Source organism: Heterodontus francisci, chromosome 43 (genome assembly GCF_036365525.1).
Source record: "Heterodontus francisci isolate sHetFra1 chromosome 43, sHetFra1.hap1, whole genome shotgun sequence".
Lineage (NCBI taxonomy): Eukaryota > Metazoa > Chordata > Chondrichthyes > Heterodontiformes > Heterodontidae > Heterodontus > Heterodontus francisci.
In genome coordinates, this window is record NC_090413.1 from 21,896,945 (window position 1) to 21,923,730 (window position 26,786).

At 41.2% G+C, this 26,786-nt stretch overlaps 1 protein-coding gene across 1 annotated transcript in view; it reads right to left on the reverse strand.

Annotated features, from left to right (window-relative positions):
• Positions 1 to 3,583: 3,583 nt before the first annotated feature.
• znf653 (zinc finger protein 653) overlaps positions 3,584 to 26,786 on the reverse strand; it is a 33,712-nt gene continuing 10,509 nt past the window's right edge. Inside the window, exons 3-8 of the mRNA XM_068021129.1 lie at positions 23,902 to 24,837; positions 18,843 to 18,927; positions 15,397 to 15,508; positions 12,225 to 12,339; positions 8,236 to 8,335; positions 3,584 to 5,866 (exon numbers count right to left, since the gene is read on the reverse strand). Coding sequence (XP_067877230.1) covers positions 5,665 to 5,866; positions 8,236 to 8,335; positions 12,225 to 12,339; positions 15,397 to 15,508; positions 18,843 to 18,927; positions 23,902 to 24,837 — 1,550 coding nt within the window. The 3' untranslated portion in view covers positions 3,584 to 5,664. The remainder of the gene's footprint in view (positions 5,867 to 8,235; positions 8,336 to 12,224; positions 12,340 to 15,396; positions 15,509 to 18,842; positions 18,928 to 23,901; positions 24,838 to 26,786) is intronic.

Genomic DNA, 26,786 nt, shown 5'->3' on the forward strand with positions numbered 1-26,786 from the left:
AAAGGGTAGTTGAAACAGATTCAAGAATAACTTTCAAAAGGGAAGTGGGCAAACACTTAAATGGAGTAAAGATTGTAGGCAGTGGGGGAAAGGACAAAGAATGGGCCGATTGGATACCTGTTTCAAAGAGCCAGCACAGGCACGATGGACTCTTTCTCTGCTGTATCAATCTATAAGGAACCATGTTGAGGCTGTCTAACATATTTCACTTATTGTGCTCACCATCAGACTTTAACCCCAACATTCTAAGCTACATTCAAATACTGGAGCCAAAGTTTAAAGGACAGCATACTAACCCACTGCTCCACCTCCTTCCTACTACAGCCTACTCATAATATACTGGGAATTGAGATACTTGAGGCTACTCTCAAATGCCTCCCAGCAGCTGCCTCAAAGCCTTAAGAAAAATCCACAATTTCTTTCTGAAATCAATACGATAGCCTAATTATAATATTCAGATCTATCTAAGGATGTTGATAATGTATCTGTTCGGCATCCTGTATTAGACTAATCAAGTAGCATTGCCTAACAGATACATTATCAATATCCTTTCTGAAACAGACTCATGATAGCTACCAAAACTTTCAAATATAATGACTTCTGAGACCTTAAAATAACCCATAGTGTTTATGACTTCACATGTAAAAGAGAAGTAAAATTAATAAACACAAACACGGTTCAACTGTATTCTGCTGATCATCTAGAATTCAGATACCATTCTCTTGAAAATGTAGCCTCAATATAAACTTGTTGCGTATATGGCTCCTCAAATATAGTGTCATAGGCAAGGTTCAGCCTACGGTAATTAGTAAGACGTAGGCCTAAGTATTTTCAATCGCATGAGCAATTTATACGGCTAACTTTGGCACGGAGGATCCCTAGACATGAGCCAGGTCACACCATGACCATTGCGCAGAATTAATAGCTGGGTTTATGACATATGTAGTTCAAGAGAGTACATAATTTAAGCTAAGATTTCAGTGCAGTACTGAGGGAAGGTTGCACTGGAGGTGCCGTCTTTCAGATGATAATATTAAACCGAGTCCGTACCTATCCTCTCATGTGCACATAAAAAATCCCATGGCACTATTTGAAGATGAGCTGGGAGTTCTGCCCCAGAGTCTTGGCCACTATCTATCCCTCAACAAATGTGAAAAACAAATTATCTCATCTCTGTCTCACTGTTGTTTGATGGACCTTGGAAAATTGGCAATTACATTTCCCTACTTCTGACATTGATACTTCCTCAGTACTGAAGTGTCAGCCTACATTATGCTCTCAAGTCCTCTGGTCGGGCTTGAACCCATAACATTCTGACTCGGAGGAAAGAGTGCTACAACTGAGCCAAGCAAACAAGGATCAAATTGCATTAAGCTCTCAGGCAAAGCTCTGTCAACCAATGAAGACTTGCAGGAAAATCTATACTGGTTAAGAAATAAACACAAACGCTGAAACAAGTCTCTGCTAAGAGCCGCAAGACCCTGAGATTTTACTGATGTCCTCCAGCACCATCATTGCCCTGTTGGAAATCCTTTCCAATATGAAAGATTGACATGTTTATTTCTGACAAGTGTTTGTTGATGATTGCTGAAAATAGAACTGAGTTCACTTGCCAACCAATCAACACTGTCTTCTCATACAGTATAAATTTGTTGCTTTCCCTTACATTGGTATTCTTGCAGATTGTCCTGATGAGTGCAAGACAGAAAGCTTCAACACCATGCCTCTACTTTCAGCAATACTCAATTTCTGTACTACCAAACGACTATTTGTTGATGGGAACACAAGAGTTAAAACACACCAAGGTTCCTCCTCACTTATTTAGGGATTTTTCTCTCTTTTCTTTGGGTCCCCCATCCACTCCTAGTTCAGAATCAGGGAGGTGACCAGGTTACACCATTAACGGAGGCAGCCTGAAGTTGCTCCCCAAGAACTTTTCCCCTTTTCAACCCACTGAGGAAGTGTTTGCTTAGTACTTCTTGTTCCCTTCTGCTGCCTCCACTCCACCAAACCCACATTGAGGAAATTCTAAAATCCAGTGAACCCGATTAAAAAAAATGCACATAGACAATCAGGGAAGGACAATCAGGTTTGGTGTTCATTATCTAGGTTCCTATTGCTACTTGGAGAACAGCTAGTGGTTCTGGATCTGTATTTCAGCACCGTCAGGACAGGAAGAAAAGAGAGAGGAGAAATAATATGCTTCAGTATTTCTAGTGTGAACAGATGGTACACAGAGACACTGGTTGAGGAAATCAGAGTTATAAATTGCCTTCTTCTAGAAAGTGAGAAGAAGTGCCCTATCAATTGTTATAAAAGATGTGCCAAGTGTACCTATCAATCGCACACTAAATCCCTATGGCAGATAACAAAACAATTCATCACGGAGTGAGCGTATTAGACAGAGACTTGGGAACAGCATTTAAAATTGGCCCTCTTTTCTCATCTGTTGTGGAATCAAAACAACCATGCACATAGCTGTCTCTTAAAATGAAAGGGCTGCTCATCCCACAGTTCTAAGAAAGAGTGAAGTTCTAGGCTCCTTCCCCTCCCCTATCAGCTACTGAAGTCACCACCAACTAGAAAGGAGTGACCGATACTGGCCAGTCTAGTTCCTTCATAAGCATGCAATGCCAGTGATCTGATCCTCTTGCCTGCTCAGAGTTAACAGGGCTGCAGCTATTCTGCCTCTGTGGTCTTAGCTAGGGAGGAGCGGGAGATCGGCAAAGGTTTCTGCACCTGGCTCTCATCCTGGAAGAAGCACGTGTCAGGTGAGGTCAAGGCAGACAGTAATGCACTTGATGGTTGATTACCAGGCAGAATATACAGACTGCTGGTGCCAATGGAACTGTTACCCAGCCACCATCAGTGCCTCCAGGAAAGGGAAGAAAATGGGCAACAGCCGGGGGGTGGGGAAGAACAGGGAAACAGAAGTAGAACTTAATCCATTTGAAACCTCATGAATTACCAGTTTAGATACTGGTCAACTGATCAGATTTAACAAATGTGTGTTCCTTATTGAAGCGATTACAGTTTTACAAATGGCATCTAGCAGTTTTAAATAGATGCCTAGCGAAAATGCAAAACTACCAAGAGATTATCCATCTAACGCTGCCCCTGGAAACCAGTTGCTTAAGATGGCCATTACAAATGAATCAGTCGGGTTTTCAAATTCTAGGCTGCCGGCTCCATCTGCTGCTGTACTGCTGTCATTGCAAGGGAAGAAACTACATTTTATACAGACTGGAATGAATCATCTCGAGGCATTTCACAAAAAAAATCATTAATGGATATGTCCCACCACCATCTTCTCAAGGCAATAGCAAAGCTCGGTGTCCATAACATTTGAAAGCAAGTGCTTGAAAACAAGGACTTGGCAGAGGAAAAAAAGAAACAAATTGTTGGGTCGAGAAAGATGGAAACGGGAGATGATCATGTTTCCTGGATCATGCAGCATATCACCTGGCCGCATTTCTCCCAAACATCAGGAGAACCATGGAGTGAGATTCGGGACCAGGACAGAACACCACAAAAAAGCGACTCCTGGAAATGCCAGTGTGAAATAATAATCAAAAAACGTACATTAAAATAATTAGACATTTACTAACACAAAAAAGACGCGAAATAAAAACTCAATATACATTCATCATCACCACCGTACCAGTTCAGTTTGTAAACAGTCCTTGTGTCGATGTTTCTCTCAACTTTAATGAGATCTGAAAGGCATTACTGATAAAGTGCCCAAGGCTCCATCACCGTGTCTTAAGTGCAGGCTAGGTAGAGGCACAGCACTTTACATACCTGAATTAAAATGCAGTGGAATGAGGCACTTGCAAAAATTTAGTATTCCATTACACTCGCTCCAGCCCTTAAAGGTATCATCTGTTGCTGGCGTTATAGTACCACAGGTGCTGCTCAAACTCCAGTGTTCTGCCCAAAGTGTGCATTCGGCCATTTCATAGTGAGCCCAATTTTGTCCAAAACCCATGCCCATGCACTTTCCAGCTTGGTTGACTGCTTAACCTAGGCACAGAGGCAACTATAATATCCCAAATGCAAATCCAGAATTATTACTCATTGTTCCAATCTCCAATTTTTCCATCACTCAAATAATTACTGTAAAAGGACACCAATATCAACACCAACTGAAGATATGAGCAACATGTACAGACAGTGCATGGAGGAGGTTTGGCCATGAGTGAAAGCCTGTAAGAGTCTGGTACTCAAGTCCACTCTTCCTTATGCTGTTCATGCTGGGGTAGGGTGGTGAGAGGTTAGATAAGTGTTGAAAATAGATTGAACAAACCTCAAGGCTAGAAATTACCAATGGCAAGAATTTTAGAGACCTTATTAAAACTATCAATGTTCAAAGATTTAACAAGAGTCTATAGCTCCAATTTTACAATGCTTGAGCTCATTTCTCTTTCTGTTCATGTTTAACCCATGAATGAATGGTCAACGTTAACAGCAGCAATATAAATTTGGATTATAAGTAGCCAAATAGAAGTTTTTCTTTTCTCTTCCAAATCTACCCCCGGCTCTTCTCAAGATACCAACTCCTGCTGGGGCACAATTCTGTAGTGCTGGGCACCTGCTTCTGCCTCACCAAGATGGTCATTTGTTTGTGATCTCAAGTGAGTGGGAGGGATGGGGTACATCATAGCCAAGCTTGATCCTGCACTCACCAAACATTCACCCTTGCACTTAACCAGCCTTGCAGTGTGATCTGATGCAAGAACCCTGGCTGATTTTCCCGTCTTTGGCCCGGAGGCGCCAACTGAACTATACAGACCAGGAAGGTCCCACATTTGATTCCTTGCTCTGTGCTGAGTTAGCTGATTGTAGCTAAGGTGATATTAGGGGCACTACAATTGACCCAAGTTTCTATGTGGGCATCAGGTGATGCCCCACATGCTTTAGTAGCTAACCAACATCAAGGTTCACATATAAATAATGGCTGCTTGGGCATGAACTGTACCCTGAAAGTAGTCAATGACTAAGAAAACGCAAGAAAAAAAAAATTATCTACATGTGCCATTTCATTTCTTGCCATTAGTATTTTGTTGCCATTTTGTTTCTAAGTAATAAACGTGCCCCTTTTTCTTGCCTGCCAACCCACTGTCCGTTTTAGAGTTGTGTGTATTGCTGTTCCATTAAAATAAATTGCCTGAAAGTGGCCAACTTTTCAACCATAGGTGATTGGAGCTTGATCAGGTCACATTATTGACTGCCACTGCCAGATAGTTCACCGGAGCTCCTTGCAGGAGGATGTTTGCCAAAACAACACTGCCCTCACCAACACCACAGTGCCCAATCAACTCCACTACACGTTGCACTGAGACCCATCGGCAATCAAGAGTTTTAAAATTATGCCATTTAATTGCAGGACACTTACAAGTTCAGCACCAAATCCACCTTTGGCTTCATCAGCTGTCGGTTCAGAGTGCATTGTGAGAGTGACACACCCGCCTCAGCACCAGTGATTGCACTGGCCCAAGATTCAAGTAAACTCATTGCATTTCCCTCACTCTATGCACCCTCATTTGAAAATATTTAATATAGAGAAAAAGCTGAAAATAATATAAAATCTCATTTTCATATAGTCTCTGTACTTGCACAGAATTTACATAGAGTCGAGGAGGGTTTGTGCATGTGCCTCAAGTATTACTGCAGTACAATTCCAGTAGCATCACATGGTTTGACATCAGGGTGGCTTTTTAGCTTGTGAAATTTGACACTGTCCATTTTTTCAAACTTCTTGCCACAATGTTCGCAGGTGAAGTTGTACTGTATCTCAGTGTCGTGTTTCTTCATGTGCCAGTTCAGGGACGCCCTCTGTCGACACTGATACCCACAGATTTCACACCTTCAAACACCAAGGAAAAAAAACCCTAATCAATATTAACCTCATTAATGCCACTGTTAAACATTCCAATACTCAACTCAGCACTTCTCCCACAAGGTCGTAAGCCAACAAGGTAATTTTGATGAGCATTTAGTTCATCCATCGAAGAACCTAACCTGCCTCCCATCATTGATGCAACCAGTTGTCTCTAAACTAATTTTAGGGCTTTTGCTATCACTACTTTGTCTAGGAATCCACTCCATGGGCTGATCACTGTGTGTGGACGAGTTTCCTGATATCAGTCTTAAATTTACAGATTATCTGGTCATCACATTGCTGTTTGTGGACCTTGCTGCACATAAACTGGATGCCGCATTTCCCACATAACAGTTACCACGCTTCAAAAGTACTTCCTTGGCTGTAATAGCGCTTTGGGACAGCCTAAGGTGGTGAAAGGCACTGTAGAAATGTCTTTCATTTTTACACAACAGAAATAAAACTGGAAATACCCAGCAGGTCTGGCCGTTGGCCTGAAATGTTAAGTTTCTCTCTCTCTACAATTGCTGCCAGACCTGCTGCGTATTTGTAACTTTTTCTCATATTTCTGATTTCCAGCATCTGCAGCATTTTGCTTTTTTTTTTAAAAAAAAACTTTTTTTTCCCCTCTCTTTTTAAGTTATTCTCAATTTAAACAATGTATTTTTTCCACTCCCCTTAACTATCTTATATAATAGTCACCTCTCAGATGTCTCTTTTTCAGACTGGAAAAGATCAAATTTACCCAGCGATCAGTCTCTTCTTTGGGACATGATAACTCCCAATGAGAGTGGGAACTCTAGCTCATTTATCTCCTCTATAGTCCAGAGGCACTACAACTAGCTGTCGCACTCCTATCGCTGGTCTGGCTGGGAAACAAACCTGGGCCCTTATGGTGCATTCTCTTTAGCTATCAGGTCTGGGAAATCAGCAGCAATTTGTCCATGATAGAGTGGGATCTTGATATACCAAAATTGAAAGGACCAATCAACATAAAAGGGGTGATAATCAACGACAGCCAAGCACAAAAAGGGAGTTAGCGGATCGGCTGCTTGTTACACACTTTGCTCTACCCTTTTTCCTTTCACTTCATCCACCTGCTTACACCTTCCTACAGGAGTCCCTAATCAGTGATCAGAAGCAGACCTGGGCTGATTTTATTTCTTTCCCCAGCTCAGGGGCAGGAGTGTCAATTACAGAACTCCAAGTGAGACCATGAAACTCGGTACCAAGTGGAATTTGAACATGGGACCTTCTGGTTCATATGACTTATGCACAACATGCACTTTTCAATGCAGTGCATTTACCCACTACGTGAGCCCGAGTATACTTGCCTCACTTAATCCCTAATGGAAGTCAATCTATCACTGCTAGTGGACTCTACAGTAGAAATTCTACGATGTCCGAAAACATTGTTGCCCACAGCCTGCCTCCTTCAATTTTTCTTTTGCTCGCAGAGCACTTTGAAATGAAAAAAAAACAAGCTTTGAGTTTCCATGTACAAAGTCTTTCACCTTACTTTAAACTGATTTTTATATGGGCCAAAAGAGATCAAACAAAAGAGGAAAGGCAGGAGGCTGGTATTTTTATTTTACTCCCATTTCTCCGCTCAGATGAACTATTGCACAATTCAATGTACATGACATAAAGTATACAGATGTTTGAATCACAAGCAAGATATAACCAAGAGTACAACCTCTTGCCTTTAATTTACACTAAAGATGTTAATGGATTATAAGCATGGATTAGCAATTTGGAGAGTTTTCTCTTTTAAACGCTGCTCCCAAGTTTTCCTTTAACGATTGGAATGACTACTCTATCAGGCATCTTTTTAGACACCCAAAACAGGGCTTCGTGAGCAGTTTTAATGTCGATCAAAATGTGGGTCAGGTATAAAATGCACTAAATAGCGGGGAACTGCACTGCAGCAGGGAACTATCCTTTCACGTCTGGGACTAAGTACGATGCAAGTTCAATGTGAGGAAATGAAATTGCGTAGTCTCCACTGAGGTCTGAGAGGGCACACAAACACTTGGCATCAAAAGGGTAATTTCAGAGGGGCCAAAACATAGTTACAGAATTGGAACATTGTTGGGCAGAGGAGACAGAGCCTAACTCTGGAAAATGGCTGAGCTGCAAATGACTTGGGAGGGCTTGACACTTATACTTTGTGACCAAAGTGAGTGTTCCTTTCCAGCTCGAATGAACAAAATATATTAATAAATGTGAAGTGTAATTAAGGTGCTCAGCTTACTTGCCTGATCGGATTCAAGTGAGGGGAACACAAAACAAAACTACAAGCAAATGCCTCTTGTGTTTTCCTTAAGGGAACTATAAAGCAACAAGAAACCTACTGGAGCGGTGTCTCTCCTGTGTGCATCCTTCGATGAACTTCAAGGTGATTCTTCCTTTTGAATGACTTTCCACAAGTTTCGCAGATAAAATCCCGCACACCTAGATGGCACAAAACTAAAATTAGAACCAGCAATTCTGAGTTTATTTTGAAGTTAAAACAGATTTAAAACAATCTGCATGAAGTTACCTTCCAATAAATTAGACCCCCTCTTTGATACCAAATATTTCATGACCATTCAATAACTTCCCCAAGTCCAAGACTTGAACACTGCTCCCATATTTGGGAGATCAACACTTCTCTCTCACTCCTAGACAGGATACAAGAAAAACCTTGACTGATAAGTGAATCATCTCAATCTAAGTTGTCCTTACCAATGATCCCACATGCTCTAACCTGTATGTTCACAATATTGAAATCATGACTCATGCCATCTCTTACTGTAACTCATTCTTTCCCAGGATTTGAAACTTTGAAGCTCCTTAGTACTCTCAGTCACACCTTCTGCATACAGCCTAGACTTTTAAAACCTAAGTCTGGTATAGGCATGCCAATACTTATACTCTTATTTTAGTGTCATCATAAAAAAAAACCTGGAAAAGCAAGAACCAAACTCTGCTTTGGTGCCAGTACTGCATCAGCTAAGAACACCAGAGATACGAGTAGGCCATACGGCCCCTTGGACCTGCTCTGCTGTTCAATAAGATTGTGACTGATCATCTACCTCAACTCCACTTCCTCACATCCCTTGATTCCTTTAGGCCCAACAACCTATCAATCTCAGTCTCGAATAGATTCAATGACTGACCATCCTCAGAGGTAGAAAATCCCAAAGATTCACAACTCAGTAAACAGAGATTTCTCATCTCAGTCCTAAATGGCCAACCCCTTATCCCGAGACTGAGGTATCCAACTGTCCACAGCTGAATTTCCATTCCTCTCCGTTTTGTGCCCTTTGAGCCAGCCAATCAGATCCTTAAAAGCAACTCAGTCCTATTCGGGGTTATTTTTTTATTGGCTGAAAATATTGTTTGAAAGAATTTGCAAAGAGCTGCCCTTACTTCTATTGCTTCATTATTGGATAAATCTGAAATTAAACACCAAGTCTGCTGGTATCAGTAGCAATGAGTTATGCGCGAATTAATGGGACCATGAATTCAAATTTTGTGGATGGCCCTGGATGCTACATGATCCGCACCTCTGTGGCCCAGGATGACAAAATGATTGGTGCAGGGTCAATATTGTGCCACTAGATGTTACTGGCACATCTATTCTTTAAAAGATTATTCTTGGGGTGTTGCGACAGTGCATTTATTGTCCATGTCCAATTGCCCCAATTTGATGCTATCACCATCATACACCAGAGTGGTTTGATAGCCCACTTTAGACAGCATTAAACCATGCTTAGATTAGACTGGGTAGGGTTGGCATGCTCCCTTCACTAAGTGATATCAATGAGTTTTTGCACCAATCAGATTGCTTTCATGGTCATTTTTCTCCAGTCCGAACCTAGATTCCAAGATTTATTGGATTCACTTTCACACCTTGCAATGGTGGGATTTAAACATATGACCACTGGACTGCTAGTCCAGTATCATAAGCATGGCATTACTGTATCTATATCAGGCCACTCTACCAAGCATATTGAAGACATTTATTGTTAGCCTACCAGTTCATTCTTTTTTCACCTCCTGAACCCGCTGCCTACAAGGGTGATGGAAGCAGAGACAAGCAATGATTTCAAAAGTAAACTGGATGGGCACTTGAGGGAAATAAACCTACAGGGCTATGGGGATAAAGCTGGGGAATGAGACTGACTGGATTGCTCTACATGCACTCGATGGGCCAGATAGCCTCCTTCTGTGCCACCAAGACTCGATGACTCCTGAAGGCTGCTGGCATATAATTGCTGTTGGTACATTGCCCGAATGCCCCTCCTTCGCGTGCAAGCCCAGACGAGAAATAATTGGTTATTTTGACTTCTTAAAATTAAATTTTGGCACAGATGAAGCAAGAGATTTGTCACTGCTGAAACACCAGTATTTTTACTATTTGAAACTGATGCAATTTTGTTGTGCTTTAGCAAAACATGCTACACACATACAGCATAGAAAGCAGTGGAATTGGTAGCAGATGCTGCATTGCGCCAGATCACTTGCCCTAAACTTTAGAGCGTAAACTCCTTCTTTTACTGCCACCACATTGAGTGTGCCTGCAATTTTCTTATCGCAACTGAAAAATCAGACTTGCAGCGCAGTAGGTTGCATCTGCGTAGGTGTTAAGTATATAAAATGCCCTTAGGGCCAGATGTTTTCTAAAAGCATTAGAACTTCTCTGCAAAGTCTGTTAAAACTATAGCCTTAAAACTGGAGGCTCTGTCCATTTCCATAAATCACAGGGTCCTACTAGTAGAACTCATTATGCCCTGCAGTCCATTCTGCATGTATCAGCTGAAGTGAAGTGAAGAAGTGGGTTTTAATGTTACTTATATTCAGTGAAAACATTGCATTATATAAATACTGCTCCCGGAAGCAAGTTACAAAGCTGTCGCCCTAATTTTGTCACAGGGCTCTGCTGTTTATAAACCACACTCTTGGGTTTGACACAGATTGAACCCCAGACATAGGTCACAGACTCGCATCTTTCCCAGGGCACATTATTTTTGGAAAACATGAAGGACTTAATTACAATCAAAGGCGTCACTGGGTGTTATTATAACTGACAGCCATCTGCTGTCCTCTGCACAAGGCTATTCAAAATTTTAGTCTTCAGAGGGCATATAAGTTCATACTTTTGAGCCTTGGATATCACAGATGAGGCTCAAGTACATGTTCCTATTAATGTGCATATATTTCTATTTGCTTAAGTTAACAGATCGTGGTGTTCTGATTGAGGATTTATCACCAAGGCAACAAATCTAAAAGCTGTTATTCTCAAACCTCCATGGCCACAGAATTCAAACAGCACAAATCAGCCTGTAAGAAGGGCAAAAAGGACAGAGTTGACTCAGCTTTGACAGTCAGATTATCAGAGCTGCATTAGTCCTGAGGCCAATTGCTCAACACTTATATACAAGAAAAAACTGGAGCATTTATAATCTTGCCTCAAAACATTTCTAAATTTTGTGAAGGAAGCAAGCAAACATAAGTTAAAATTCCCATGTTCCAAAACAGTGAACTCCCTCCTGATAATACAGCTGCATCCTGTATAAATTTTGCTTTATGCTCTGCAAACTATTTATCATCTTTAGCTATATTGTTCCTTATAATCTTCAATTCCATTCCTGTGAATCTCTACCTTCACTGTAAAGTTCAACTCTTCTGTATTTATGTACAACACCACCTATTCCCTTGACAATGTGAAGGGCTCATCAGGTCACATCTAAGACTTCTTCTACGAAACAATTTCAGTACGGCAAGATCGTATTTATGAGAAGAAATTCTCGATCCATTTCCTCCAATGGAAACTGTTTAATATTCATGGTCATGGCCCCGCCCCCAAACTTATTTCCCAAGGAAGACGATCAAGGACAGCTAAATCATCTTCAAGATTCATCTAGATAGTATTTCATGGTCTGAACCAATTTGGTCATCCTTTTCTAAACCTTTACCAATGTAGCCATGCCCATTTGAAGATGAAAGGCTCCGCAATGAGTTACAAGGACCTAACTAGCCTATTTGCATTTCTAATTAACCATGCTGGAAATGCAGCCAAGGATACAATTTACCTCCAAACACCATAAACCAGTATTACATACAAAACAGCTCCTTATCAGTCACAAGAGGATGCAACTGGTGACCAGAGATCAAAGCTCACAAGAACCTTTTATTTATGGTATCTGCATTATTCAACAGAAGTATAAGCCTAAAGAATGTATTTTCATAGCTTCAACCCGTATGAGCAGATTGCAACTTGGAAAAGCAATCTTCTCGTTGAAAGTAGAGCTGAAATCTCTCACATAAAGGCTGTAGAGTTTTATCTGGAACCTACCTGAGTGAATGATCATGTGTCTCCGTAGATGATTGGATAAATAAAACTTCTTTCCACAACCTGGATGTGAGCAGATTTTCGTTTTCCCTTTTCTGTGCACAAGGTTGACATGGTTCTGATCAGGAAGAAATATTTTTAAAAATTAAATGGGGCAACACTTTCCTTTCAAACAAATAAACAATACTTACAGGTGCTAGATTTGACGTTCTAGTTCCTTTATATCCCTTCCTCCTCCTCCTCTTAGGCAGTTCCTCGGGTTTGAGGATGACTTTCTTTCACTCCGGTTTGATGGGTTCTGAGGTATCTGTTAAGTCCAATGTGTGATCTGCAGACTCTGCCACACGAGGGGCAGGTGGTGCTAGAAGAGTCAGGTAGATGAGTAGTTTGGAGGTTTGTACACTCCCTCCGACACCTCGACTTTGCCTACACACGTGCCCGACAAAAGTCCCTCGAGGTGTACGTCATCCCGAATGAGCTTTCTCCATCTAGGATGGTCACTAGCCAGGGACTCCCATGAGGCAATGGGGATGTTTGGTCTCTCCAAGGATGCTTTGAGGACGTCTCTAAAGCATTTCCACTGTCCTCTTGGGAGTCTCCTGCCGTGATCACATTCTGAGTAGAACAACTGCTTCGGGAGTCTGGTGTCAGGCATACAAACGACATATCCCGCCCAGCGGAGCTGGTTTTGGCGAGTCGCAGCCCGATGCTGGGCAGGTTGGCTTGGCAGAAGACGCTACTGCTGGACCGCCTTTCTTGCCACTGGATTTTACACCCAGAGGACAGGTAGCGAATGTGGATGTTTCATCTATTATTCTGTATTTAATCACTGGCAGCATTGCAATCAGGGCACGGACTGCAAGTCAGTGTATAATCTCGGTTCTCAATCAGATTCCGTTTTGCTATCCACAAGTGGACTAAGTGTCGTAATTGGGCTATACACTAATTTCAGTGAATCAAAAATGCCTTATTACATCAACATCTCATATTATTGGATCTGAGAGAGGTCTTGTGCTTCTGATCTGCAGAACTGTGCGCTAAATTGCCATTTTCTAAGTGAAGCAAGCAAAATTTGTGCAAATCTTTCCTACTGTATCCACTTGAATTACGAATTTTCACCAGCAGCATAATTGAGGAAATAAAGAACTTGCATTTCTATAGCGTCTTTCACCTCCTCAGGATGTCCCAAAGCACTTTACACCCAAAGAAGGACTTCTGAAGTATAGTCACTGTTGTCATGTAGGAAATGCACCATTTGCGCATAGCGAGTTCCCACTAACATCAATGTGATAATGACCAGATAATCTGTTTTAGTGATGTTGGTTGAGGGAATTACAAGAATTAGAATTACAGAATTATAAATTTTTTAAAGGGAATTAAGAATGATAGATTCCTTGTTTTCAATTGTGGGCTGAATCCAGTAAGAGCATTTGAAGCTATGTGGAGGGTGATTCACTAGCGGTTCCAGGTCAGTCACTGGCGATGATGGCAGTGGCAACAAATGAGGTGATAGATTAAGAGTTATTGCACAAGGAGCAAACTGGCACATTAAAGTGAATCAAATTAATTGTGGGTCTTCCACTAGCTCATCGTTAGTAGTACATTACATAAGCACTGAAACAATATTGTTTGTGACTATTAACATTAGGACCACTTTATCAAATTGCAAGTGCTTAACCATTCAGTATTCAAGTGTAATATAAATAAAATATCCCCTTGTAACTTTCACTCTGTCCTGGCTTTATAAAGAAGTCGGCTTTACAAAGAATTCTTGCATTTAAATACTAGAATGTATAAATTGGAGCTTGCAAATGAGCTTAGCAATTAAAAACCAGAGGAAAGCAATCAAACAAATGAAATCTCATGAATATTATAGTAAACCATGAAACTATTTACATGGAACCACTGTGGATCGAGTTGCTGTGCAGTTTTCTGGTTCTTTTACTTTACCAAAAGCAGTTTAGTTTATCAGTTATCTTATTATTGTTTGTGGCATTTTGCTGCGTGCAACATAGCTGCACTACATAATGGCAAACACTGCACTTTAAATTAAAGCGCTATATGCAATGTTCCCATTAATTTTTCTTTACTGTGGGTGGCCCATATGTCACATGGCGCAATCCCTTTAAGACTGCTGCATGGCAGCACATGCATGCATCTTGAAGGAAACATTGGTTGTGCGTGACCTGTCTGCTTCTCTGCATGGCCGCATAGCTTAGAGGGAACATTGGCTGTATGTGAAGTGCTTTGAGATGTATAATGGCAAGCTTTTCTTTTTAATCAGGCCATAGGCAGTGAACACAAGAGTTATTCCACTTTGGCTGTACACAGTTATAAATGATCTGATTTCCCAAGTTGGGGTGGCAGCACAGACCCACCTGTTCCTGTCTTTAGTGGATGGCCAGCAGACTCCACCGCTGGCTGGCATCTTTCGGAGGACGCTACTGGACAGGGACATCAATGAGAGTAGCAGTAGATGATCAGTATAGTGCTGCTGTTAAAAACTGTAGCAGCAAGGAAAAATCTCCTTTAGTAATCAGTTTTTTTGGATTACAAGAAGCAAAGTCAGACATGGGCTTATTTGCTGTTAATTGATATCTGGGAAAATTCATAAAACAATTTTCCAAATTCAAATTGCTTAGTTTAAGTGAAGAGTTTTCAAAATCTGGGGACAAAAAATGACTGCTGTCCTTACAAGAGTACAGTCTACTCTTTACTCTAAAGTTGCTTAGTTCAAATTAAGATAATTCAAATCGTTTAGGACACTCTGCTGTGTTATTTCGTTGCTGAATGTAAATAATGGGTAATTCATTTCCTTTACTGAAAAAAAAAATCAGTAACCCACATTGTCAACTCTCCTCACAGGAAAATGAAAGATTAAACCATCAGATTTTGTTGGTGTGGACATCAGCCTTTAAGCTTTTTGTATTTGTACACAAACTGAATGAGAAAATCCAGATTTCACTGATATGGCAAAAAATTATTGAAGATCGTCTGACTATATCCAACCATACTAGGTATCTTTTACAAACTTTGACAACCACACTGCCAACATCTGCCTTGTGCATGAAGGGTCAGTGAGAATTCGTTTTTTTCTCTCACCTTGAATTAATGACAAACCTTAGACATTTAATCTTTCAACAGGTTAGAGCTACTGCTAATGGTCAGTACTTGCCTGGAAGCTGTTCAGTGTGATGTACACCTGGCTGCATCCTTCGTGCGGACAGTGAAACAGCTGAAACATCCCATCAGCATCGATAATGTGGCCCCACTTTTTCCTCTTTGGTCTGTAGAGAGGATGCAGGGTTTAGATCATGTTCATTTCAGTGATGCAATAGAGAAACCTATTTGGTAAATTATCTGCGTATTTAGGCATCAACAGTGAGCAGTTGAGCCACATAGGCCAGAGGTTCCCAGGTTTGATCTCTGCTCTGTTCTGAGCTCAGCTGATTTCAAGTTGGAAAGCAATGTGGCACTTGTTAGCCTCAGCACAGGTTTGCGCCGCTGGCTGCTGTCAAGTGCCATCTACTGGAAAGGTTCGTGTATGTGGACATTGGGTCAAGAACATGATGAGATTTGAATGTTATGCCCCTGGTGGTCAAATAACCTGACACTGGTAATCCCGAGAGCCAATATTCAACCAGTCTTATTGGCAATGATGAGGAGAATTTAGGAAACTACTTAAAGTGAGGAAACCTCTTTATTCTGAGAGTGGTGAGAATGTGTAACTTGCTACCACGTGAAGTGGTTATGACAAATAGCACAAATGCATTTAAAAGAAAGCTAGATAAGGAGAAAGGTTAGAACAATATGTTGATGGGGTGAGATGAAATAAATAGAGTGGGAGGAGGCTCATGTGCAGCATTAACCCACGTAGACTGGTTGGGCCAAATGGCCTCTTTCTGTGCTGTAAATTCCATGTAATCCCCATTCTATAATAAAGGCAGTACAGATCGTCCTGTAGCTGCTTATTTCTACCACTGGATGGAGCTCAACAAGCTGCAGTTACTCATACATATAGAACCATAGAAAAGTTACAGCACAGAATGAGACCATTCAGCCCATCGTGTCTGCACCTGCCCTTATACAGCTGGCTGCCCTTTGCAATTTCTGTATGGATGCTAAACATGGACACTTCAAGGGCACACTTAACAGCTGGGTAGGTTTCATCACGGACATCTCCGCAGCTTATTTTGTATTAGATTACAGGACAGGGTCAAAGTACTGGAATATACTGACAACATATGTATTAAGGCTATGATAATCAATGACTCAACTCGGTGGAGCATGTTAGAATGTGCAATATGCATTTGCCAAAGCAGGTACTTTATTGAGTAAAGGTGGATGGAAGAAGAAAGCAGGGAAAACAAATGTGCTACAAGGACACAATGAAAGTTCACTTGAGGAACAGCAACATAGCAATTGACTCTTGGTAAACACTGGTGTCTAGCAGAAGGTAAGGTGTACTGAAGTGAGAACAGGAGGGAATGGCTTTGAGCTACAACATCCATCAGTGCAAAGGCAGGATGTGAGACACAGAATGAGCGGCAATGACAGAGGGATCAAGAGAAGAATTTCACCCCCCAGCCCACCCAGAAATGTGGTTATGCGAAGCCTGAGTAGACAATATCCATCACCCATCAGTCTGCATAGTCTTCAATGCATCCTTCTACTCTGAACCTATGCTCCCTTCATTGTTGGCACTGTCAACAGAAGAAGGGACATACTACTATACTCGGAGCATCACTAAGCACCCACTTTGTTCCACTTCCCATGAGCAATGCCACAGGACATTTTCCCATCACAAGCTCAGTCTGGTACAATGTCAATACATTTCATTTGGGGTTTACATCCCAAAGCAGAAGGGTCACCTGCTTCCCCACCTCCACCTGTCCAAGATCTAAACAGCCATTAAAATATTACATTTTATATCGATGGCAGTACGCACCTACAATACCGCAGTAATTCTACTACCCCATTCGCCAAGCGATGAGCAGCGGTGGGCAGCAAAGAACAGCAAAACTCAGCAGCTGTTCCACTGTCCTACTCCTCAAAGAACAAACAAAGAACAAAGAACAGTACAGCACAGGAACAGGCCATTCAGCCCTCCAAGCCTGCGCCGATCTTGGTGCCTGTCTAAACTAAAACCTTCTGCACTTCCAGGGACCGTATCCCTCTATTCCCATCCTATTCATGTATTTATCAAGATGTCTCTTAAACGTCATTATCGTACCTGCTTCCACCATCTCCCCCGGCAGCAAGTTCCAGGCACTCACCACCCTCTGTGTAAAGAACTTGCCTCGCACATCCCCTCTAAACTTTGCCCCTCTCACCTTAAACCTATGTCCCCTAGTAACTGACTCTTCCACCCTGGGAAAAAGCTTCTGACTATCCACTCTGTCCATGCCGCTCATAACTTTGTAAACCTCTATCATGTCACCCCTCCACCAGTGAAAACAATCCGAGTTTATCCAACCTCTCCTCATAGCTAATGCTCTCCAGACCAGGCAACATCCTCGTTTCTTCCTCATCTATTCCGGCCTGTTGCAGCTGTCTCCTAACTCTTCAATCTAAGGCAACATTTTCTGCTGCTAAACAGATTAACACTTCTGACAAATGGATAGTGACTGAGCAATGTTGTTTTTAAAAAAAAAAATTTGACTAGAAACATCATTTTAACCAATAACGCATGATGTCAAAATTAAACATATTAATATTGAAGTTGTATAGTTTGGACTCTGACAACAGCTAAAGTGTCAAAAGTATAAGAGGAAAAAGGAAAAGGTCAGTAATTTCATGCCCAACCTGCCAGTTGTAAATTTCCCTCCTCAAAAAGCAAGTGATCTCGGTATCCCCTATTGGCAGAAATTCATCTATATATCTAAGCCTGGTTAAACAAAGCTCTGCCTCAACAGCAAAATAACACACAGCAAAATGCCCGTTACTATTAAACTCTTACTGCGGGCAATGCCATACGAGATACACCAATGTATAAATGCACAAATATTTCCTCATCAACTACTTTATTCACCACCAGTTTCTTCTCCCCTAAGTCAGTGAATCCATTCTGTTGGTCTACTCCCAGAGCTATGTCTTCATTATTACCTCATCAAAGTGGCCACTGTCCACATTCGGGCCTGTATGGTAGTGTCAAGGCAACTTGACCATAAGCCAAGCTAACCCCATCGTTACCACCCGTATCTAGGATGGACTGCTCGAGTGATTGGATACAGAAACCCCATGCAATTGCCCCCATCCCTAATCCGTCGAAATGAAAGCCAGATGCTGCACCTCGATAGCTGTCCTTAGTTGTGATCAGCTAACTCGGTAAATTTCAAGATCTACATCTGGGATGTTCCTTGCCACTGTAACCACACCATACAATGCATTCAGCCACTGAGCCACCAGGAAAAATTACCTATATGTTTCTGAGTATCCACAATACCAACGTGACTCCTATCTGCCTGACCTTACCATCGAAGATACACATGCAATGGATATTTCAGAAACAAGCAAAACAAGACTGACAGAAATACAGGACATTGAGAGCGCCTGAGGTCATCATCATAAAATCTAAACCTAACACCCCATCACAGAAGCTTTAACCAAACAAACACTCACTTATGTGGCATTTCCTGTGCAGCTTCCTTTGGTTCAGTTGGAGGCAACGCAGAGCCAACGATGACAGTTCTCTCTCCTATCACACCTGCGTCAGTAAAGAAAAAAGTTTCTATTATTGTGAACCACACCAACTCAATCCCAAAGTTGAAGCTCATTCGAGAAGCCAGCAGAAAGAACTTGTTGTTACAGCAACACAGTACTGCGATCCGGTCACTCGATTAAAGGAGAACTTCCAGAAGACAGCAGACCATCAGATTTCAGGCCGTCGCAGAAGTAACAATACCACAATTAAGCTGTTAAACTGAAAATCAGATTTTAAAAATTACATTTAAAAAATGTTTTAGGACACAAACATTACATCTTTAAAAGTTATTCGCATTAAACCTTCCGAACAGTTCTTTAAAAATGCACAATATTTACTTTTGGTGGGATTGAGTATAGGAATTTATATCTTTTTTAAAATGCTCTGTAACAGTGTCAATGGATCCACTTGTTCAGCCAACCATTTCTACTGAAAAACATCAATGGATTCAGATGACCCGAGAATCTAACTATCTGATATTGTTTTAATAGATCTGGTTGGCTTCGACAAACAATCTAGAGAAATCTAGCCCTCATTAAATTAATTGCAATCTGCATTAAATGGAAGGGTGGCTCACGTGCAATGGGAAGTTCTGCCAAACTACAGGCAGTTTTAGGTTGCATACTCGCTTTAGGACAGAGTCAAAACACACCCAACTTGAAGAGTCTCCAATTCAATCCTTTTGGGAACAGCTAAGTAAAGGGGACAGATTTTCACTCAAACCATTCGGGATGGCATTCAAAATCAGATCATTGGGGTGGCTGATGTGCATGAAGTGCATGAAAAAGTTGCACAAATTTCTAAAGTGAGTTACTTTTGATGGGAATTATTTGCATTTTATGTTTTCTATCTACCTTGCTGTTTCTCTGGAGGGAAACAAAAATGTGTGCGTGTGTATTTATAGCAGTACCTTCATTATTCACACTAAACAGGCCCCTACATTTCATTTGACAGCTAGTTTTTGAAGTTGCTGAGGGGTCTATTTACATCACCTAATCAAGTTCTCAGCACATGCAGATAAACCACACATTTTCATTTACAAATTAAATATTCTAAAACGGCTGCCATCAAAACATCTGGCAGTTTCCTGGTCCCGAACACTGGATCCCTGCTGGTCTCATATCAGTTACATGGATAAAATATTTTTCAATCAAATATTGGACATACAGACATCATTTATGGTTTTGGTCTTTTTCCTACACTCTCCCCTTTCACTGGCTTAAAAACTATTAAATTTTTAATGTTTCCCAGTTCTGATGAAAGGTCATCGACCTGAAATGTTAACTGTTTTTCTCTCCACAGATGCTGCCTTCCCTGGTGAGTATTTCCATCATTTTCTGCTTTTATTTCAGACATAATTTATTCTGTTTTATCAGCAAAGCCAGTTAAAAACACAATTAATGCTCAACATTCCAGCTGGCTTATGCAAAACTAAATGTCAAATAGTGGATAATTGAGGTCCGACTGTATTTCATCTGCAGAGTGCAAACTGATCAGGGAGTTGTGTCAGCTCTGCCAGAAACTAGAGTCATAGTCATTACGGCACAAAAGGTGGTCATTCGGCCCATCTCTGTAGAGCAATCCACAGTCCCATTCTCCCTCTCTATCCCCATAGCCCTGCAAGATTATTTCCCTCAAGTGCCCATCCAATTTCCTTTTGAAATCATGAATCATCTCTGCTTCCACCGCCCTCCAAGTCATCACCACTCGCTACTTAAAAAAATTTTTCCTCACACCCCCCCTGCATCTCTTGCTCAAAACCTTAGATCTGTGTCCTCTAGTTCTTGTACATCAGCTAATGGGAACAACTTTTTTTTTGTCTACCTTATCTAAACCTGTCACAATCTTGTACACCTTTACAAATCTTCTCTCAATCTCCTGTGCTCCAAGAATAACCACCCCAGCTTCTCCAACCTAACCTTGTAGCTAAAATCCCTCAACCATGGAACCATTCTGGTAAGTCTCCTCTGCACCCTCTCAAGCTCGCTCACATCCTTCCTAAAGTGTGGCAACCAGAATGGGATGCAATATTCTAGTTGTGGCCAAACCAGAGCTTTATAACACTTCAGCATAACTTCCCTGCTTTTGTACTCGTACCTCTATTTATGAAGCCAAAGATCCCATATGCTTTGCTAACTATTCTCTCAATATGTCCTGCCACCTTCAAGGATCTGTGTACATGGACCCCAAAGTTCCTCTATATCCTGCACACTCTTTAGAACTGTGCTATTAATTTTATATTACCTCTCCCTATCCCTTCCACCAAAATGCATCACCTTCTCTGTTATAAATTCCATCTGCCACTTGTATGCCCATTCTGCTAGCCTATGCCCTCTTGCAGCCAATTTGTATCATCCTCACGGCCTGCCACACCTCCAAGTTTGGTATCATTGGCAAATTTTGAAATTTTACTCCATATTCCAAGATCCAAGTCATTTATATCAAAAAAAGCAGTGGTCCTAGCAGTGAACCTTGGAAACATCACTGAATACCATCCTCCATTCTGAAAAACAACCATTTACCAAGAATCACTGTTTTCTGTCCTTAAGCCAATGTTTTATCCAAACTGACACTGACCCTCCTATTCCATGGGCTTCAATTTTGTTAACCAGCCTTTTATATGGTACGTTGTTAAACACTTGCTTAAAATCCATTTAGACAACATCCATTGCATTCCCTTCATCAAGCTTCTCTGTTCCTTCATCAAAAAATTCAATTTGATTAGTCAAGCATGATCTGCCTTTTACAAATCCGTGAGGGCTCTCCTTAATTAACTCAAACCTCTCTACGTGCTTGCTGATCTTTTTGATGATTATTTTTCTAAAACCTGACCCACCACTGATGTTAAACTGACTAGTCTGTAGTTACTAGGAATGTCCTTATATTCTTTCTTAAATAAGAATGTCACATGTACCACTCTCCAAACCTCTGGTATCTCCCCCGCATCTAGGGAAGATTGAAAGATTATGGCATGCCCTTCCACTATCTCCACTCCCACTTCCTTTCGCAACCTGGGATGCAAGTCATCCAGACCAGGCAACATTCACTTAAGCATAACCAGACTTTCCAATACATCCTGCTCATCAATTTTCATCCCATCCATTACCTTTACCATTTTTGCTTCTACTAATATTTTATCAGCATCCTTTTCCTTAGTAAACACCCATACAAAATACTATTAAGTATTTTAGCCTTGCCCCACAACTCTAAGCGTATATCACCTTCTTTGCCTGTAGAAGACCCCACGCCGCCTCTTACTACCCACTAATATTTACATGCTGGTAGATGATTTTTGGGTTCCCTTTTATGTTGACTGCCACTCTATTCTCATATTCTTTCTTTGCCGGTCTTATTTTCCTCTTCACCTCCCCTCTCAACTTATTTTATTTGGCCTAGTTCTCGGTTACTTTGGTAATTTCCAAAAGGATGGGGAAAGAGATCCCTCCTAAGGTTGACAATTTCCCTACTCACTGGGGCAGCATTAGGGCAACTGATTAACAATAACCAAATAAGTCAAAAACTGTTTGTATTACATGGGATTCCAGGATTTGTACTTAGGCTTAGGGATCGAATTACAGAATCCTGCCCTTTTTTTTGTGAAAGCAGAAACCAATGCCCACCATCATCTTATGAGGAAAGATTGTAAAAGAATACTTACTTCAAAAACAGCCAATTGCTGCTCTCTAACTAAAATTTTTTAAAAAGGCATCCATGTTGAGGGCTACTAGTTCTTACTAGCCTGCACCTGATAACCCCACTTACCAAAGTAGCTAGGGGTAGGGGTAAAGGCTAACTAAAATATTGCTGGATCCTCTGAAGGCAATAGCGATTGTAATATTACTACACTAATGCTTCAGAGGGCAGTAACAGCAGAGAGTCAAAGGCATGTGGCAAGATCCTATTATGCTCTGAGCTTCAAACTATACCTACTAGAAAGCAGCACTGTGTACGTATGTGTTGGGTGTAAAGCTACACTCCCAGAGTAATTCCTGAATGTTTTGTGTAAATGTCTGCTGTATCAATATATTAAAAATAAGACTCTGATAAGTTTAAGATGGTTCAGAGGTCCAACAGATTAGCTGAGCACTTCTTAAATGTGGCTCGATGCCACAATGGACCCTTCGCATGGTGTCAAGCCCAAGCAATGCAAGCTGTGCCAGTCAGATCAAATCATCAGCATGTTAATGCAACAGCACATTACTGGCAGGAAGCCTATTTTTATTCCAATACTAGGTAGTGAAGATAGGAAAGGCTAAGTGGAAACTGCTATCCCTCCACTTTTGTATCATTTGAGAGGCTTAAACTTTTAATGCTAAATCTTTTTAAATGTGCTCATTTGAAACAGTGGAGAATTCAGGGCTTTGCCACCCCAAATCCACTACAATTTGCAGAATATCTGATCAAGAACTGTTTAGCACTGTCATATACAAAAGACGACTTTCTGGGTTAGATGTAGAGCAATATTCCCCTTACATCCCCCACCCCCACTACAGGTTAGATATGTGAACCTCCCTCAACGTTAGCCCATCAAGCACCAAGTCAGGTACATTATGGCACAATGATTAAAGCTCCCTTTACGCTACCCTGTCACACACTCCCAGGTCAGGAACAACAGGTAGATGGTGATATCTCAATGAAAAACTTGACATCAAGCTACAAATCATTTCACTGTTTAATTAGTGGCCACAAAATATTTTCAAAATTCAGGTGGTGAGATAGTATCTCTCGTATCTAGAGTATTTCTATACTTTGAGAGACCCAAATCTGATAAGCCTTTGCGATGAACTGGCTTAATAAGAAAATAATTCACATTGTGGTTTTAATAAGAAATATAGCATGAAAGCCAATTTTATTCAAAATCAGTTTTGCCAACATAAAAGGAATTCTTGTAACCACCTGTAAAAATTACTTAATGGAGGAGGTGAAGAATGAATAATGAACTCCCATCAGGGGGAACAAAAAATGTTAAAATAATACCTGGATGCTCACTCCACTCTGTAGCTTCATTCTGCCCCTCAATGCTGTAACATTCACCCACTGGATTCACATAAGTCAATTGTTCTGAAAAAGTACAAGTCATTTCCTCGTATTCAGTGGGATTTACTTGCTGTGCAGGGTCCAAGGGCACGTGTTCAAACTCCGAGTCTGTAATGCTGGTGATCTCCGAGCTCTGTACTGTGGAAATCTGCACAGTTACAGGACAGTTGGCAGCTAAGGAGTTCAAAGCGTCCTTCTCGACATTCTGTGATATGTTATTCAGTGCGGGAAGCTCCGATGACAATGACAGATGGTTGCCTTCATCAATGGAGCTCTTGCACGGTGACTGGGCTCGGCATGGAGATGCCAGCTCACGAACTTCAGTCCCGTGTTTGTCTTCATTTTTATCTGTCTCTTCAGTAGGTTGGCCTACTGAACTCAACACTTTGGCATTCACGCCGCCCTCTTTGTTTCCACCTTCATAAATTGACTCTCTGGCATCAACGTCAATGAGTTTCACGTTGAAATATTCCTGGAATTTCTGATCTGAGTCAGACTCGTCACAGGTTGCGGTGTCGGATTCACATTTCATGTACAATTCATTAGACTGCCCCGGGTTCTTCCTGATTGTGCCTCTCTTGTCCTTCCTCACTTTCTTCTCGACAGGACAGGGTTGTTGACTCTGATTTTCCTCCGAGCTGCTGACGGTCACACTGTCCTTGGCGGGGGGCTCAGCATCTGGGACATGGCAGTTCTTCTGGACAGGCTCTAAACACTGCAGGTACTGGTGCCCTGCTTCACACTGCCACACAACAGCCACCGAACAGTCACACACCCGTTGCAGTTCATGGAGCACAGGCTCCTGTTTGCACGTCTGCTTATGGTGCTCGTACCATACCACCAAAGTCTTCAATGAGCTTACTGCTTGTTTCTTTACTGTGGGCAAAACAGAGAAATCATTATAACTTATTTGTCAAACTAGTAATTTGCCTGTGACTTTGCCCAGTCAGTTAATGAAAATCATTTTCCCACATATACAAGATATATAAGGTTAAATGTTTGGACAGAGACTTCAGAAAGTTGCTCCACAGTGCCACTGAGTGCAAGAACCTACAACTACACTGTGAAAGTTGGAAGAGTCATTTACACCAATAAAGCCTGACAGAAAAGCATGACCGAAAATAATGACAACAGAAATAAAGGTTGGTGCGCAGGAAGTGAAGACCCTACACAACATTTTTTAATCCATAGAACTTTTGATAATCTCAAATTTCCCACCCCCCCCCCCCCCCACCACCTACGAAGGTATTGACACATGCTGGGGAGCAGTTCATGATGCCAGCACCCCCCAGAATTTGGCCCAAGCCACCATTCCTCATAGGCGTGCAGAGACAGTGATTTTAACTGCTTGCTCAGCCCAATCTTGCCCTTACTAGATGGTCACAAACAAGTCACTACATAGTGATCAGAAGCAATAACCATGTCTGATTTGGCATTTTCTCAGGAAAACCACAGTATATCACTGACTGAGATTACGGAACTCAGAGCAGAATAGGGACTGAACTCAGGATTTTGCTGGCCTGAACATCCCAATTCTACACAAGGCCAATTAAACCATTGAGAAATAAGAGGGGAACCAATCATAATTTTAAAATGACTCCATTTCTATACAAAGTGTGCAAAATGTGTAAGCAATGTCAACATTTCAAGGTTTTAAATTAATCCTCAATTCAGACTTTTCAATGCAAACTTTTAAAACCAACAACATAAAAAATAGTTCTTTATTAAAGCTATTAGAGGGGTTCAAATTATTAAATATCTTCAAGTTTAGTTGATTATATATGGTTACCTTGTTCAACTAAAATTATTGATCAACTTAATTCGAACAAATCTTCCTTTTACCACTTGGGCCTGGGTTTAAAGCCGGTCCAGAATGAAGGAATGAGATGCTGTCTGTTAGACTGCACTCAGCGTTTTAGACAGGCTCAGTGTGGAACATGATTAGTAATTCACACCCACAAAACTTCCCAAATTTAGCACTGCCCTGCACTAAATTCTAAGTCTCAAATTGTCCACATGGACGGTGAACATGGAGAAAAAGAAATGTCACACTGACCCAAGTATGTCTGCTCTTCTGAGGTTGGGGGTTAGCAGTCTACACCTGACAAGGGAGACAAAGAGTAAGAATGTGCTCCATTTCCCAGGATTGGCACCCCTCACTTCAGTGAACACAAAATTCTCTTTTATAAAAAATATAGTGCCCAAGAAAGGAAGGTTACTTATGAAAATTGTTTAAAATATAGTAAAGAATTTTAAAAAGGTACTGAAATATTCAGTTACGGCTCATGGATGTAAGAATCCAATGCAACATCCAGACTTTTGAAACAACAGAACATATTTAAGGACATCAGCAAGGATTAATATGTGAGGAAGGGTGGGATTTCTAATGTCACACCTTAGCCTGCACACTGCGCTATTTCTTGTCATTACAGAGGTGGATTTTCTCAGTCCTCAGCCATCACAAGTTAGCATCAGAAAATTGTGGGTACACAACAGCTGAGGACCTGGGTAAAGCCGACTGTATAATGCCAGCAGGAGCAATTTCAGTTAGACACATGAAACAAACTTTGTACAGATGTGATAAAATAAATTCATGGCTTCTGAATTCATTCTGTTGATAGTGTGGGATAGTGTTCAGAACCAAAACAGCAATGTAAAAACCTCTAGCATTCCAAAAGAAAATAGATGAAATGACCAAGTTTCACCCAACAGCTCAGTGGGCTGATTTCCTCCAGTCGCTACGTTCACTTACAGAAGATTTTCTTTGGCTGTTTTTTAAAATTCATTTGAGGGATGTGGGCATCACTGGCTAGGCCGGCATTTAT